At 41.6% G+C, this 16155-nt stretch overlaps 1 protein-coding gene across 1 annotated transcript in view; it reads right to left on the reverse strand.

The window, feature by feature from the left end:
• Positions 1-15660, reverse strand: part of LOC139652471 (adenylate cyclase type 4-like) — a 30433-nt gene extending 14773 nt beyond the window's left edge. Inside the window, exons 1-11 of the mRNA XM_071529559.1 lie at positions 15522-15660; positions 10884-12248; positions 9291-9488; positions 8768-8929; positions 7020-7169; positions 5928-6082; positions 5179-5290; positions 4237-4364; positions 2160-2318; positions 1041-1200; positions 246-422 (exon numbers count right to left, since the gene is read on the reverse strand). Of these exons, the coding sequence (XP_071385660.1) occupies positions 246-422; positions 1041-1200; positions 2160-2318; positions 4237-4364; positions 5179-5290; positions 5928-6082; positions 7020-7169; positions 8768-8929; positions 9291-9488; positions 10884-11687 (2205 nt within the window). The 5' untranslated portion in view covers positions 11688-12248; positions 15522-15660. The remainder of the gene's footprint in view (positions 1-245; positions 423-1040; positions 1201-2159; positions 2319-4236; positions 4365-5178; positions 5291-5927; positions 6083-7019; positions 7170-8767; positions 8930-9290; positions 9489-10883; positions 12249-15521) is intronic.
• Between the last annotated feature and the right edge of the window lie 495 nt (positions 15661-16155).

Raw genomic sequence — 16155 nt, forward strand, 5'->3', positions numbered from 1 at the left:
CTCTCTCTAAGGTGAGAGGCATACAGAATCAGAACTAATCATTATCAAAACCATGTGTCTCTGGAAGGAAGGTGTACGTTTACAACAGGATAACAATAGATATGATGGTTTAAGTATTTTTTTTAAGCATGCACTGTGTTTGTGTGTGCACATTTAGATGCATTTTTACTTGCACGCATATCTTAAAAACCTTAAAACGTGTGACAAACTGAGCAAGTAGGAAAGGGCTCAGGGCGGATACTTACGGCGGACAGCTGTGATTGGTTCCCAGCAGCACTGGCGGGGATGATTGGCTGCTTGGAGGGCGTGGCCTTGGGGTTGCTCAGGTCGGCGAAGGGGTGGATGGTCTGCCAGGACTGGAGGTACTGCGACATCCGGACCGACGCCCGCTGCCGGCTCTCACTCGACACAAGAGTGTTCGTCTGAAATCGAAATCAAGGTTATGTTATTTGACAGTTTTTCACTACAAGGAGCTGGAGTTTGTTTTCCTGCATGTTCCGAGGTCAGATGTCAGAGCAGATATACACTATTATACACATATAGTCAGTGTTGGGGGTAAATGAGTACTCAGATTACCTTTTTGAGGTAACTAATAACTTAATGTGTTAGTATTTCAATTCTTGTAATCCAATATTAGTTACTTTTTAAAAATGTGTTAGTTTTATGTTGTTACTTTTATTTTTCTTCCTATTGCAAGTGCAACTTTAACAAAAAAACAAGAAACAAGAAAAAGAAATAATAGAAAAGTATGCTTGATGTACTGTAAATAATAACCAATAACACACTTGGCAACACATGCTTTCATGTGCACACATTTACACTCATTTTTTTCTGCACTAAATTCATATAGGTACACACATGTACAGACACACACCACACACACAAACACACACCCAGATGATGCACAAAACTAGTTTTATGTAAAACTTGCATGCAGACTAACCCACACATCTTCAACTCGTCAGATTACTTACAGTTCACTTCCCCACAACACAAGTGCTTCACACACACAAGTCAAACTCAGACGTGTGCACACCAACCTCTTTAGGCCTCCTGGTGAGGCTGTCTGTGTTATGGGGGTCGATCACCAGGTAGGTCTTCCTGCCTTTTAGAAGAGGATCCCGGCTCCCCCCGTCCCCCTCCTCCATTTGGTACACTCCGTTCAGGTGCTGCAGCGTCTCTTCTGTGATGTGGACTCGCCTGAAAAGGGACATAATGTTATCAAACAGGCGGTTTATATTTTGATTACAGTGTTGATTAGTAATAAGTGTGTGTATATCACTTTTCACTGTTTTCAAGCAATGGCACAAGTTAAAAAAGACCAATAAGTTATACTACGGAAGCCCATTGAGGACATATATTCAAACATTATATTTACCCTGTTTTCCCATGATAACAAGTTAATTTAACTTTGTTCTCTCAAGATAACAACATAATTTTCTCATTATCTCGAGATAACAAAGTAATGGGCATAGAGATATTATCTTGTTATCTGGAGAAAACAAAACTTTGTTTTCCCGAGATAATGAATTAATTTATATTGTTCCTCAAGATTTTCAACTCACATCACAGCTGACATGATGACATGCTGACTGACTGAAGATGCCCTTCAGGGTTTTGAATGACATGCTTTCCTTTAGGATGTTAATTCCAAACAGAAAATTATCTCATCATCTCGGAAAACAAAATGTGTTATTTCAAGATAATGACATAAATAACTCAATATCTCGAGAAAACAAAAGAAAGTTAACTTGTTATCACAGGAAAACAGCATAAATAAACTGTATGAATATAGTATGTCCTCAATGGGCTTCCATACTAAACACTGAAAATGACAATGACAATGAATGAAAACAGACGAGCACAATAATAATAAAATAGATTAAAACAAATTATACAAAAAGTGTCTCTGTGTTTTAAAGATTGGTCTGAAAGATGATACTGATAAAGTTGATATGAAGTATTTTGGGATTCACAGTGTATTTTTGAGATCACAAACTTGGAATGGACGCCAAACTCACATCCTCAACATTCCCATCATCCTCATCATCCTCATCCTCATCATCCTCATCCCCGCCACTCGTTGCCTCATCAGTTTTTGCACTACTTCCCTTATTGAAAAATCATTCACATCGTAGCAGCTTCTACCACTTTCTCACCCGGGCAGACCTCCAGACTCCATGTGATTGGCTAACGTTACGTCATGTGACCACACGTCGTACTGCCACTTCTGCAGGCCGATGACGCCGCAGAGCACGTTGCCGGTGTGAACGCCCACCCGCATGCTGATCTCGACTCCGGTCGCCTCTCGCAGATTACTACAGGGAGACAAAAACGACCATGAGGATCAGAATTACGTTTACACCAAGTGACATATTGACATGTTACACAATACACCATTTTTCACAATACGTACATATACAGCGCATTACGAAAGTGTTCAGACCGATTAAGTGCGATTAAGTTATTTCAAAATGCATTTATTCAGGATTTTCATTTTGAGTTCTATGCAATCTGTTCTATCAAAGAGAAAACAAAACTGAAGAAATTTATGTGAATGACTAAAACTAAATTAACAAAAAATTGAGTTTGCATAAGTATTAAATATTGAACCCCTTTGCTTCGTTTGGGTTAAATTGCCACACTAGCAACAATTTGCTCAATATTTTTTATCATCTGAAACTCTGTCATCCATAAATTAACCATATATGTGTTAATTATTCTGATGGAGAGTCCAGCCTACAAACTCAAGTCCCATTAAGATCTAGTGAAGGGAGGTGGTCTCAGCTTCGTTAGCAAAAAAGTAAAAGGAAATCATTGTTCAGAATTGCTTAACACAATCTAAATATGACATCTGAGTAACAGATGGCATGAAATGTTGCAATTGCAAATTTTGCTGGTGTGGCAGTTTAGCCCAAAGCAAAGGGGTTGAATACTTTTTGTTATTTTAATTTTATACTTATGCATCATATACATTTCTACACATTTGTTTTCAGTCTGATAGAACAGAGTGTTTTGCATAGAACACAGGCTAAAAATATCTGATAAATGCATTTTGAAATAACTTTATTGCACAAAAATCTTTTTTGCAAAAGGCCAAAGAATCTTACTGTAATACTTTTGCAAGACACTGTATATATACACATGATATACATGGTACAAAGACAACAAGACCTGGAAAGGTAGAGTGTGAGAATATTATGGACTTTTTTTTTTTTTTTTTTTTACATATTATGCTGTTTCCACTGTCTACAGCTGTGTGCATTCAAGCAGCGTGAAATACAGAGTGTTTGCAGCTGTACAGGAAAGAGAAGTGACCAAAAGTTTGTTAGTCCAGTCAAAGTGTGCCATGAGGAAGTCATGCTGAGTAAAATGAGATGCAAATCAGTGAGCGTTGGACGGCATGTATTCCTGTGTAGCTTTAGATCACAGAAGCAACAAAGAAACAGCAGCAATAATACAGACTGAAAGAGTGGAGAGCAGTTTGCCTTATTTTCTTACCCTCCCCTCCTTTTTTTTTAAACAATAGTCATTTGCCTAGGTATTTATTCATACTTATTATATTTACAATACATCCCATTGTATTTTCCCCATCTTTTGTACATGGACCTGTGGAATTTACATTCAAATGGAAAATTGCATAAAATGTAATTAAGTATTTTTTTAGAAACTTTATGTTGAAAATCTCAATAAAAAGATTTTGAAAAAAAAAAGAAGAAACTTTAGGATGTTATATACAAGATGATGGCAGACAACTTTGTTCCTCACCAGTTCTTTGTGAGGAACATGGAAAATTTTATGGAAAATAAGAGGAGAGGAGAGGAGAGGAGAGGAGAGGAGAGGAGAAGAGAGGAGAGGAGAGGAGAGGAGGGGAGAAGAGAGGAGAGGAGGGGAGAAGAGAGGAGAGGAGAGGATAGGAGGGGAGAGGAGAGGAGAGGAGAGGAGGGGAGAGGAGAGGAGGGGAGAAGAGAGGAGAGGAGAGGAGGGGAGAGGAGAGGAGAGGAGAGGAGAGGAGAGGAGAGGAGAGGAGAGGAGAGGAGAGGAGAGGAGGGGAGAGGAGAAGAGAAGAGAGGAGAGGAGGGGAGGGGAGAAGAGGGGAGAGAGGAGAGAGGAGAGAGGAGAGGAAGAAGAAGAAGAGGAAGAAGAGAGGAGAGAGAGACAACAGATCAGGTCGGGGAAAACAGAGCAGAGCAGAACAGAACTACATCATTGACTGATGTTCTGAATGAAACTGACTTGATGGCGGTGCACATGTCGAGCCCCATCTGAACACAGTTCCTGGCGTGAGTCGGGATCGGGTCCGGCAGGCCAGACACACAGTAGTAGCAGTCGCCCAGGATCTTAATGCGAAGACACTCATTCTTCTACAGGGAGGAGAGATGGGAAGAGAGAGAGAGAGAGAGAGAGTGACAGATATAGAGAAACAGATAGACAGACAGAGACAAAGAGAAAGATAATTTTAGAAGATAATTTGTGAGAGGAATTCAGAGATGCAGATTGAAGTTTTAGTTTTACAAACATTTCTCAGAGGCAGAGCTGCTTTGGAGGGAGAAATAATCTCATTGGTTGAGTTAAACCTCAGTGGGCGGAGCCAAAGAACCAAATTCTTTCAGGCTAAGTAACTTTGGAGTGAAGCCCAGTGAAAAAAGGCAAGAAGTAAGAGAGGAGTTAATTAATATTATGAAGCCTAGCGATCTGCTACTAACTGAAAAAATGCAATCTATCCATACTAGGTTATGTAGATTAGCTAGTTAGCCTAGCTGACCTTCTAAATTCAAACTAGCCATACTAGCATATAGCTATCTAGGTAAGCTAGTTAGCTAGCTGCTGACGTTCCAACATGAAAACAAAATAATTCTCACTTCTATTTTTTATTTATATTTTGACCACAGCTCCTTCTTTGCCATTCAAGTTTGCCGGTTAGCTAACTTGCACTCTGAAAAACTGTGGTTCTTTGGCTCCGCCCACTGAGGTTTAACTCAACCAATCAGATTATATGCTGTATCAAGATGCAAACAAGATGCAAGACTCTCTTCATGAATAAGTTTGAAATTGAGTTCAACACAAGAACTGCCATTGGTTTGTCCAATGAAATGTTTGTTTTTAACTTTAGCGATGAACTTTGAACATAACAGACCAACTGGCCACCAAAGAGCTCCTGCAGTGCTGGATTCTCACCTTGGCGATGTCGTCGAACCTGCCAAACAGCTTGTTGAGCACAATGACCAGCTCCTCTGGTGAGCAGGTACTTGCCAGCTTGGTGAAGCCCACAATGTCTGCATACAGGATACTACACACACACACACACACACACACACACACACACACACACACAAACACACAGAGACAGAAAGACACACACGTTAGGAATGTGTTAAGCAGTAACACTTAGGATTGATTCAGTGCTTATGAGCCAGAAGGGTGTAACTGGCATTTGGGCAAAATTTTGATCTATATATCAAGTAAAAGCTCTTGAGGAGATCTATTTAGTAGTGTATCTCTTTATTTGTGTATTTATGTGATGACATTATCATTATCAAAAGATATTAACATTTGATCAAGGTTAGGCCCACTTTTTGTTTTTGTCTCTCTAGTAAAGCACTTACACCTCTCTGGCTTGAGTGCAACAGTAGAATAAGCTTCAATTTCCAGATTACTATCATTAAAAGCAACCAATACTAAGGAGTCAGAGCCATAATAACGCTCGCACAAAAAAGATCCAACCACAAAAAGATCATGTGGGAGAGAAAAGCTAGGGAAAAGAAAAAGTTGAGGAGAGAGATGGCGGGGATTTATCTGAGAATACAGTGGATAGAGGTGATATATAATGATATAATTGGTACTTTTTGAAGACTTGAAGTACCTGACATCGTCTTCCCCCCACTGAATCACGCCCCCTCTCCCGTATATAACAGCGTTAGTGTCACCTGACGTCCTTGTGCTGCCGTATGTAGAGGCTGTGGAAGTTGCGGATGTTGTGTCCGTTCACATCCTGGCCCTTGGGCTCCGACAGCCTCTTTATCACCTCCGTTTTCAGCTCCACGGCGATGTACCGTGGCAACACCGACAGGAGGAGTTGCTCCTGTCGCCATGGGAACAGATACGACAGGGTGTATGTGTGAGTCGGGGGGGGGGTTAGGGGGCATCGCCGTTAGAGCGTTTGAGCGCTTGTGTGTTGGGTCAGTGGATTGCTGACCTGCAGAAGTGACAAATCTATTTTCACAAAGCTTGTAAAGAAGAAACAGGCGGCCAGCAAACGCCTCCTTGAAACGATGCCATGTTTACCCATTGGATCACGTTTCATCTATTTGTTTACTTACTGTGAATGGTGTCCACATTGGTTTGCCTATTCTATTGCTGCCAGGGTTCAGACGAGTGAATGATTAATCTATTGACCTAATAGCCAGCAGAGCATACAGTAACCAAAACCCCAGGCTGCCCACCTTGACTTAATTAGAGTGATTGTACTTGTAACAATTTCAAATTTACTGTAGTGTGACTGAAACAAAACCGCATGGGAGAGACTTGGATTAAGTTACATCTATCCATACATCCATCCAATATCCATCTTAACGAGTCATTTAAGTGGGTATTGAGTTTTAAAACCTTTCTTGAAACAAGTTTAAACAAGTTTCGCACTTGTTCCCCGTGCAAATCAGCTTGTTTCAAGAGTTATTGACACTTGCGTCTACTTCTACACTTGATTCCTGAAACAACTTCATTGAAAACAAGCAGCATTAACTCATCCCATTGGCAGAACATTTCACTTATTTCAAGAAAATAATATTTTTTAAGACTACAAGGCTTGTTAAGATGGGCATTTTTGCAGTGAAATTGAGAATTGTGTTGCGTAAAATGACGTTTAGAGCCAGTAAAAGCTGAGGTTTGTGTTGTTCAGGATGTTTCTTATATGAGAACTGAACTGAACTGCAATAAACCAGGGTGAGCTGAGCAAATAAAGGCAGCGCCAAATCAAAGTGAACTCTTGTCTTCTATTGAGCGGAAGTGAGTGTTTTAACCTGTTGGTATTTCTTTATCTCCTTCTGGGAGCGTATGATGCTGAATTGTTCTCTCTTCTGGCTGGATTTCCTGAGAGCGTGCTCAGTCATCCACCGGTGGAAAATCCCAACGCAGTTCACACACAAAAACAGCACCGCATTCGCCACCAGCTGGAGGAGAGGAGAAAAGAGGAGGAGAGGAAAGGAGAGGAGAGGAGAGGAGAGGAAAGAAGAGAGGAGAGGAGAAGACAGGAGAGGAGAGGAGAGGAGAAGAGAGGAGAGGAGGGGAGGGGAAAGAAGAGAGGAGAGGAGAGGAGGGAGAGGAGGGGAGAGGAGAGGAGAGAAGAGAGGAGAAGAGAGGAGAGGAAAGGAGAGAGGAGAGGAGGAGAGGAGGAGAGGAGAGAGGAGAAGAGAAGAGAAGAGAAGAGAAGAGAAGAGAAGAGAAGAAAAGAGAGGAGAGGAGAGGAGAGGAGAGGAGAAGAGAGGAGAAAAGAAGAGGAGAGAAGAGAGGAGAAGAGAGGAGAGGAAAGGAGAGAGGAGAGGAGAAGAGGAGAGGAGAGAGGAGAGGAGAGGAGAAGAGAAGAGAAGAAAAGAGAGGAGAGGAGAGGAGGGGAGAGGAGAGGAAAGAAAAGAAGAGAAGAGAGGAGCAGGGAGGAGAGCAGAGGAGAGGAGAGGAGAAGAGAAGAGAGGAGAAAAGAAGAGAAGAGACGAGAAGAGAGGAGAGGAGAAGAGAATAGAAGAGAGGAGAGGAGAGGAGAGGAGAGGAAGATACTTGTTACTTTCTCAAAAACCCTGAACACAATTTCTGTGCTCCTGTGCTACTTCTGTTGTATGGAAAACCAGACTGTAGTATTTATTAGCAGACTGAGATAAGAATTACTTAGAACCGGATGTGGGACTTTTCCACAAACCCGTGGAGAGTAATGCAGATCATTTGCATTTCAGTGGAGCTGCAACACACTGCTGTTCACAAACCACAGAACACTATTGTGTGGGCTGACCTAACGTGCTCACCTGGCATTTGAATACGGACGCTGTGTTTTGGCACATGCAAAAGTGTATGTGTGTTCTTCTCTTTAAACCTACAGCTCATTTGCCTACAGCATTTCCATTTGAAGTTAATGATGCTGCGAGGATTTGTGTTGCAGCAATACTAAAACTAATCGTGCACTGGCATGAGCAAACTTAGCTGCACTTATAAATGATAAATTATGGGACGGACATTTTTTAATAAATAGCAAGAAGTTGAGAGGAGTGAGAAATACGGCTGCGCAGTTAATAAAAAAAAAAGAAAATCGCAATATAAACGATTCAAAATTGACTCCTGAACATGATATTCTGTTGCTGAGCTCAATTTCTGACCTATAAATTAAATTGCACATACTAGTAAAAAAAACAACAACTTTAATTCAAACAGAGCAAATCTTAAGCAACAACATCTCAGTTTTTTTTTATTAAAAATGTTTCTTGTTTGCTGAAAAATCTAAAATATTGAAAAAGCTGTGTCTGTATACTGTACTGCAATTTATATCACAGCTGTGATATTCAGCAAAATAACCACAATATAATATGCAGTAATATCTTTCAATATTGTGCAGGCCTAGTGTAAAAGTGTGTGCTCTGCAAAGTTTAACGGCTTTATCAATGTATGCTTTCCATGCATATACTGTATGTAAATAAGTGTGTGTGTCTGTGCAAACATGTACTAAAGCCACCAGCTGCTTGAATGAGTGTTTTGCTGTGTCTGTGCCTCCGGGCGCAGTACCTACCTGCACAGCCAGGTCGGGCGTCTCCGGGCTTGTGACGGCCACGTAGGTGCTGATGATGATGATGTGGGAAACGCTGGTCCCTATCCCCATCATGAGGGCCCAGGACAGAGAGAGGCGCAGCACCGTGTAAACACTCAGAGACAGGAAGAGGAAGAACGCTACCTGAGAGGGGAAGAGAGAGAGGGAGTGGGAGAGAGAGAAAGCGAGAAAGACGGGAAAATGGATGGAGAGAGTGAGAAAGTTGAACCCCGGCTGAAGGATGGTGACGATCAACTGACTCTCTGGCTCTTCCCTCCCTCTCACTCCCCTAATTTGAAATACTTTTAATTAATTCAAATTGCAGCTTAAGTATTAAGATTCCTATTTAAAGAGACATTTTCACAGTAATAAAATGTTTACTTAATTTTATTAATTATAGAAAGTCCACCTGGATGAGCTTGAAGACCACAGTGACATAGACGTGGTAAAAATAAATACACAACCACACACACACACACACACACACACTCTCCTCCCTCCTCACCTGTTCCCACGCAGACACAGGTCCTCCGGTGAAGATGAAGACTATGGCGGTGACGTACAGCGTCCCCCAGACGAAGAGGGCCAGCACGTCGCCGCAGCGCCGCACCGCAGCCAGCCAGGGCAAACAGACGAGCAGCACAGTGCTCAGGCAGAGGACCACACACACCACCGACAGAGCAGCCACATGGACACTGATGCTCTGTGTGGAAAGAGTGGACATTAGTAGATTATTGGAGATACAGTATCTTCCTGATATGGTGAAGTAAAGGAATGTAAATTTTTTGCAATGAGACAGAGAGTCTTGGGTAATGTTTTTTGGCTGGATCTTACGGTAATGTACATTTACAAAAAACTTCCAATACGTTGGCCTATTCACAATTTCATTAGTATTGCTTTCAATGGAGCGCTTTAGTGTGCCATCATGGTCTAAATGCAGTTTTGAAGGCTTTTCCACCCTGACAAGAATTTTGGGGAAAACACTGAATGCTTGCAATTTCTTGGGCATAAAAATGGTCAAATTTAATGATATTGAATATCAGCTTTATGTTTATCTCACCAATGTACCTTTTTTTTTTCCTTTCTGACACATTGGTTTACTATGGCCCTTGTCTGGAGGTAGGGGTGGGGGGGACTGGTCTTGTGGGATTATTACTTAATCTTATTTGTTTTTTATATCCTTGATACCTCAATACTTCAATTCTGTGTTTTCTCCTGTAAACTGCTCTGTGTCTGAGAAAAGTCAATAAATAAATTGTTTAAAAAAAAAAGATATTGAATATCAGCACAAAGTATTGGCAGCTTCAGTACAAAAATATTGGTTATCGGCCTTTAATAACCCATAGTGATCCAACCTTAATACGCACATTCAGAGAGAGGCAGAAAGAGGATACAGAGAGATTTTAGGAAAGAAGAGGAGAGAAGAAGAAGAGGCACAAGCACCTAAAGGATCTAACACACATCATGCAAAGTGCCACATAAGCCATCGACAGGGCAGGAAAAACAGTGGGGGGAAAGGTGTGGTGTGCATGTACACACACACACGCACACACACACACACACACACACACACACTAGGGCTGGGCGATAATTCAATATTATTTATCGTCTTTCAGTGGAATCATATCGTGATGATATGAAGAATATTTTAATATCGTGACACACATTTCTGCTGTCTAAATTGATGATGACAAGCAAATTTTACTTAAAAACTCTCATAAAATGAGGTATGGTAGGAATATTATTTGAATATTTCTGTTTTGTTTGACATCACACCTAACATTACCATTCGGTTCAATGAGATGAACATTCATTTGATTATTTAACATGATTTTGCATACATGAACCATATCGTGATATATATTGATATCGAGAAAAATCATTATGATTATCGTGATATTGATTTCAACCATATCGCCCAGCCCTAACACACACGCACACACACACACGCAAAACAACACACACGCAAGGCACCCATGAGGACATTATCTACTGTAAATTCTATTCCAGAACTAGAGGTTAGAGGTCATGTATGCGCACACACACTTCCTCTCTCTCTCTCTCTCTCTCTCTCTCTCTCTCTCTCTCTCTCTCTCACCCTGTGGGTGGCGGGGATGAGGACGATGACGGCCACGCAGAAGGCCATGGCCAGCAGCAGTCCAGGCAGCATGGCGGGCGTTTCCTCCACACACTGCAGGAACGCCCTGTGAACCGCCCGGTAGCAGCAGCACACGCCTTCGCTCACGCTCCGCCGGGACCTGGTGCTCCGCCCGTCCTCGCCGCCGGCCCCCGCTCGGGTGAGGGGGGCGCCGCCGCCACCGTCGGGTAAAATGTCGGGGTGAAGCGTGACGCTGTGGTTGCCCGGGTGACGACTGAGGGAGTCTTTTGGTTTAGCGGTGTCGTCCGCCGTTAAGTCTGTTTTGAAATCGCCACTGTCCTTGTCTGTGCTCGGTTTGGTGCTGTCATTAGATTTACTGCAGGTGCCTAAACTGAGTTCAGAGATAATGACAGGAGAGATACTCTTTTCTTCGTGGAGTTTAGAACAGTCACCATCGCGCAGGTCGGCACTGAAACTAGTGCAAGCGTAGTCAGGACTGGATTTGGCGCTGCTGCAGTCCGAGTCTTCGGAGCCGGAGTCGACCGGAGCGTCCGTCCCTCTGACGGGCGACTGGAGCCCGAGAGGCTCCGGGGCCAGCGCCGCCTTGGCCACGCCCACCTCAACGCAAACCTGAGGCGCGTCCGTCGCGTGGGTCAAGGCGGCGAGTTCCAGGACGCTGTCCCCGCCGTCGCCGCCGCCGGAGACGCCGGAGTCAGGCTTCGAAGGGGCCCGTGACGCCTCCTCCTCGGCCCCGCCCCTCTCCGGAGCACCTTGAGAATCGTCCGGCATTGTGAGTACTTGCATCTGGTCTCAAAAGATCTCACAGTCTGTCTGCCTGTCTCTCTGATGTCTGATTTCCAGTCTAGCTCTCTGTCGGTCTGTCCGTCTCTGTGTCAGGATCTCCAGTGGAGCTCATTATCCGTCTCTCTCTGGCTGCTTGCCTACGCGTTAAAAAAAAACACACCAGAGTAACATATGCTTTTGTGTCTTTTCCTTGTCAGGTCATGCAGCAAGCACTAGTTCTACCTATATTTCTACCTACATCTAAGATTCAAGTGAATTAAAAGAAATAAAAAAACGAATAAACTTGATGAACTGAGACTATTCTATAGAGAGAGTCCAGCTCCTCTGTTTTTGTGGACTGGGATTACCTCAACAACTAAAAAAATATCCACAATAACGAAAGCACCAAAGACCCCAGCAAAAAAAGTGATGACAGCAGTGATGATGATGATGATGATGATGATGACACGGCTCCCTGATGTCACATAGATCCGTTAAGGTCCCGGTGATTGTTGCTTTTAAACCTTTGCGAGTTCCCCGTTTGACAAGTGCTGCTCCATACTGTGTGGAAGAAGAGCCTCACTGTCAAAAGAGAGATTAACAATTAGAAGAGCAGAATTTAAATCATATCGTGCGCTTGCAAAACACAATCAATACAGAACAGAGAATAAACAGGACGGATCAGAACATACATATTCGATGAGCATTGACAGTTTCAGCGTACAGACTGTGAGTGTGTCTCTGCCACAGCTGAAAGGCGAACAATAAGAGTGAGGAAGTCGTGTCTACGCATGGTTTTAATGCCAATTACATGACAAACTTCTCCCAGTCATTTCCCCATTATGTAAAAAAAAACTTGTTAGTCTGGCTGCAGCCTCTTCCCTAGTGACACACACGTTTGAGCACATGTGCACACACACACACACACACACACAGTGCACTTCAGTACATCAGGTGTTCACTGGAATGACTTGTCAGTGACGCACCCAAGACACTTCAAAAACTTTTTTCCTGTCACCACCCCCTGAGTGGTTTGCCCTTATCTGTCTGTCTCTGTCTCTCTCTCTCTCTTTCTCTCTCTCTCTCTCTGTCGCTTCCCTCTTTTGCGTTTTCTACCCTGTCTGTCATCTCAGTGAAACAATGACAATAGTCTGTTGTAATACTGCACACACTGTACACTCGATGTGCAAAATATCACAGTCCTAATACTAAATCTACCCCATTAATTCAAGGTTTAAAAATCCTTCTTTAATCTGTCTCCTCCCCTTCAGGTACATGTCTGATTTAACTGGGAAACCACTGAGGGATTATACAGTTATTCATCCTTTCACCTTAACTCACCTGGCTAGTTTATTGTAAGCATACTGCAGGTCAACCTCATGCTGTACACCTACAACACATTACAACAGTCTGGTTTCTACTGTACACTCTAAAAAAGGATGTGTCATTGTTAAACACGTCTGTGTGTCGTCTGTGGAACTGCACACACTCGTGACACAACATGTGTTAATGACAATACATCTCAACACAACATACAGTATGTTGTTATTAACAATGGCTTGACTTTTATTATTGTATACTATTGTTTTTGTTGTTCTTACTTGTGAAAACTTACTCTTACTTGTTCTGCTTGGCTATAAAGCACTTTATAGCAAAAAAAAGTACTATATAAGTAAAGTTTATGATGATAATGATGATTATAATTACTATTATTATTATTATTATCATTATTATTGCTCTTGTCTTGTGTTGAAAAGTAACACAAATGTGTGTTGTCCCACAAATGGCACATAGATGAGTTTTTTAGAGACATAAAATGAGTTATTGGGTCTCCAAGAAAAAAAGAGTAGCACACACACACACATTCAAAAATAGTCACGTTACATTCACAGCTCCCAGACCTCAAACTGCTGAGTTTATACAAGGAGGTTAGAATAGAAATTGTCCAATGGATGTTGTTAAATATCATCAATGACGCCTCTGTCAACAAAGCTATCGTTAAAATCTACCTTTATCTGTGGCGTGACGATAGCAGCGGCAGATTAAAGCCTTTTAAATCTCATTCACTTTAGACATAATCAGTTAAACATAAGCACATAGAGAAATATGTCTTCCCTGACGAAAAATCAATAAAGACATAAAGACACATATAGCCGATGTGTGTGGTAGCCTACTAAATAATAGCCTATGTTTACAGGCTACTTGATCTTTTTTTAATCTCCACGGTATCTCTGTAAAACTATCTCTCTAAAACTATCCTTCAAGTTGTTGTTGTTGTGATATCTGTATAATATCCTTCCAAATTTGATTATAGGTTTATTATAGTTATGTTTTTATTCGTATGGGAGGTTTAGACTTAGCCTATAACACACTCGCTTTACACACTAAGACAATCAATTTAAGCACACTGGATAATGCAAGTCTCATTACACGTTAAGTTTTTTAAGTTTAATATTCTTACCTCATTATTATATAATCCGAACTTCTTTCTCGCCGCTCTGTCTCTCTCTTTTTTGCTCTCGCGCCCGGTAATTTCCCTCCGCCCTCATCTCTCTTCCTTCTCCATCATCCTCTCTGCCGCCAAAGCGCAACCTGAAGCCGCACTTTTTTTTTTGTAACTTTAACCTTTTATAACGTCCATCGCTCGTCGCAGCACGGCGTCTGGTCTGTGCGCGAGCGTGTGTGGGGTTCGAACGCGCGGCGGAGGAGGAAGGAAGGAGCGAGCGCGATACCGAGCGCGAGCGTGTCGTTCTATAGTCCAGCTATGCAAATAGATTGAGGTAAACAACAGAGATGAGAGGCAGAGGGATGGAAAGGCAGGCGGGCGGGCCGGGTCAAAGGTCAGACCGCATGTGTGTCTATTAGACAAGCAGACTGGATGCTCTCTCTCTCTCTCTCTCTCTCTCTCTCTCTCTCTTTTCAAGTCACAGAGCTAATTATTTGCACGGTAAGATTTCCCTTGCATTGCCAAAGCAATTTTACAACATCAGCAAACACACATACACATATATACTGTATATATAAAGACAACAAAACAGAAAACAAAGGGAATGCTCCGGGTATTACCCATCAACAGAATGCCAACCAGTCAGACACACTGCAACATTTCAACATTTCAACACTCAAGCAGGCAAACAAACAAGCAACTGAACACCCAGTCAAGGAAAGAACAGGGTGTAACGTTCAGTGACCGCCAAATATGCTGGAATACACGACACATCAAATGCTGTTGGTTTGCTCTTCTGGTTTCTCTTTCATACTCTTTCTCTCTCTCAGTTCAATAAAATCAGTGTGAAAGGAGGAGAATCAATGTTGCCAAAGCATTTCAGGACATTGCAAGCAACTAGTATATTACATTTGACCTTATAGGTAGGCTACATCATCGAGAAATAAGAGTAAAAAAAAGAAAAAAGACAGAAAATGCAGTGAATACAAGACTTGCAGTGGAACAAATTGAAGCAACCAAACTATAGAACTGAGGGAATTTACATTATGTTGTTAGGGAAGTTACATTATGTTACGATTGAGACAATAAGAAAAAGTTTCAATCAGAAATAAATATGATGAAATCAACAATTATTTCTTAGGTTTCTTAAGTTTCATGACATTGGAGAGAAAATTCAAATCTGGAGTATATTTTTTAAATTCGGGGCAGAATTTGTGTCTCCTTCCAACATATTTTGCACATTCATATAAAAAATATTAATTGTTTCTCTCTCATGTTTCTCTCATCTCTCTCTCAGTTTTGATGCACTCCCTATTCTCTGCATTCACTTCACCGTCACTATATGCATATGTGTTATTAGACTGCTATCATAAATAATGAATCTACAGTTGCCACCCATTGCCTCTCACCTTAAACTCCTTGTGTAGGTGAATCCGACTTCTTGAATGTGTTGATTATTGGAAATACTGGGCAAGTCCATTGAGCGTTTTTTTATTTTCTCTTATTTGATTTAAGCTATCTGAAAATTAGCCAACCTTTCTCTCCTCCTCTGTATCAATCCATTTATCTCTCTCTGTCTCTCTGTCTCTGTCTCTGTCTCTCTCTCTCTCTCTCTCTCTCTCTCTCTCTCTCTCTCTCTCTCTCTCTCTCAGTACGTTCCCAAAATAGTTGCACAGACTATTTTCTCCTTTGTTCAAAACTCACCTAACCGGTCTAATATGCATCTATTCTCAGCAGCTATTCAACCCTCCACTGTGAAGTCCAAATGGGCAAAAGGACTTACCTCTCTTCCTGTCAACAAAAATATGTGTAAATGTGGGTATATCTCTAAATATATACATATATTGTTATTTAATGCAGTTAGCATGTAATAGTAGCAGCAATATTACTAATACTGTTATTATTAATAATACTAATGATACTAATACTACTAATATGCCAGAAAAAGCTAGAAGAAATAGAATAACTTTTTTAACATTTTAGCAGATGAAATGTTGTGTATTGCTCTAATCATTATCATTCCATACCCCATTCCCCTCCTGT

Source organism: Centroberyx affinis, unplaced genomic scaffold, assembly GCF_046629955.1.
Source record: "Centroberyx affinis isolate AG114_WGS23_722 - 3 ecotype Tasmania unplaced genomic scaffold, CSIRO-AGI_Caff_v1 ptg001801l_1, whole genome shotgun sequence".
NCBI classification, from domain to species: domain Eukaryota; kingdom Metazoa; phylum Chordata; class Actinopteri; order Beryciformes; family Berycidae; genus Centroberyx; species Centroberyx affinis.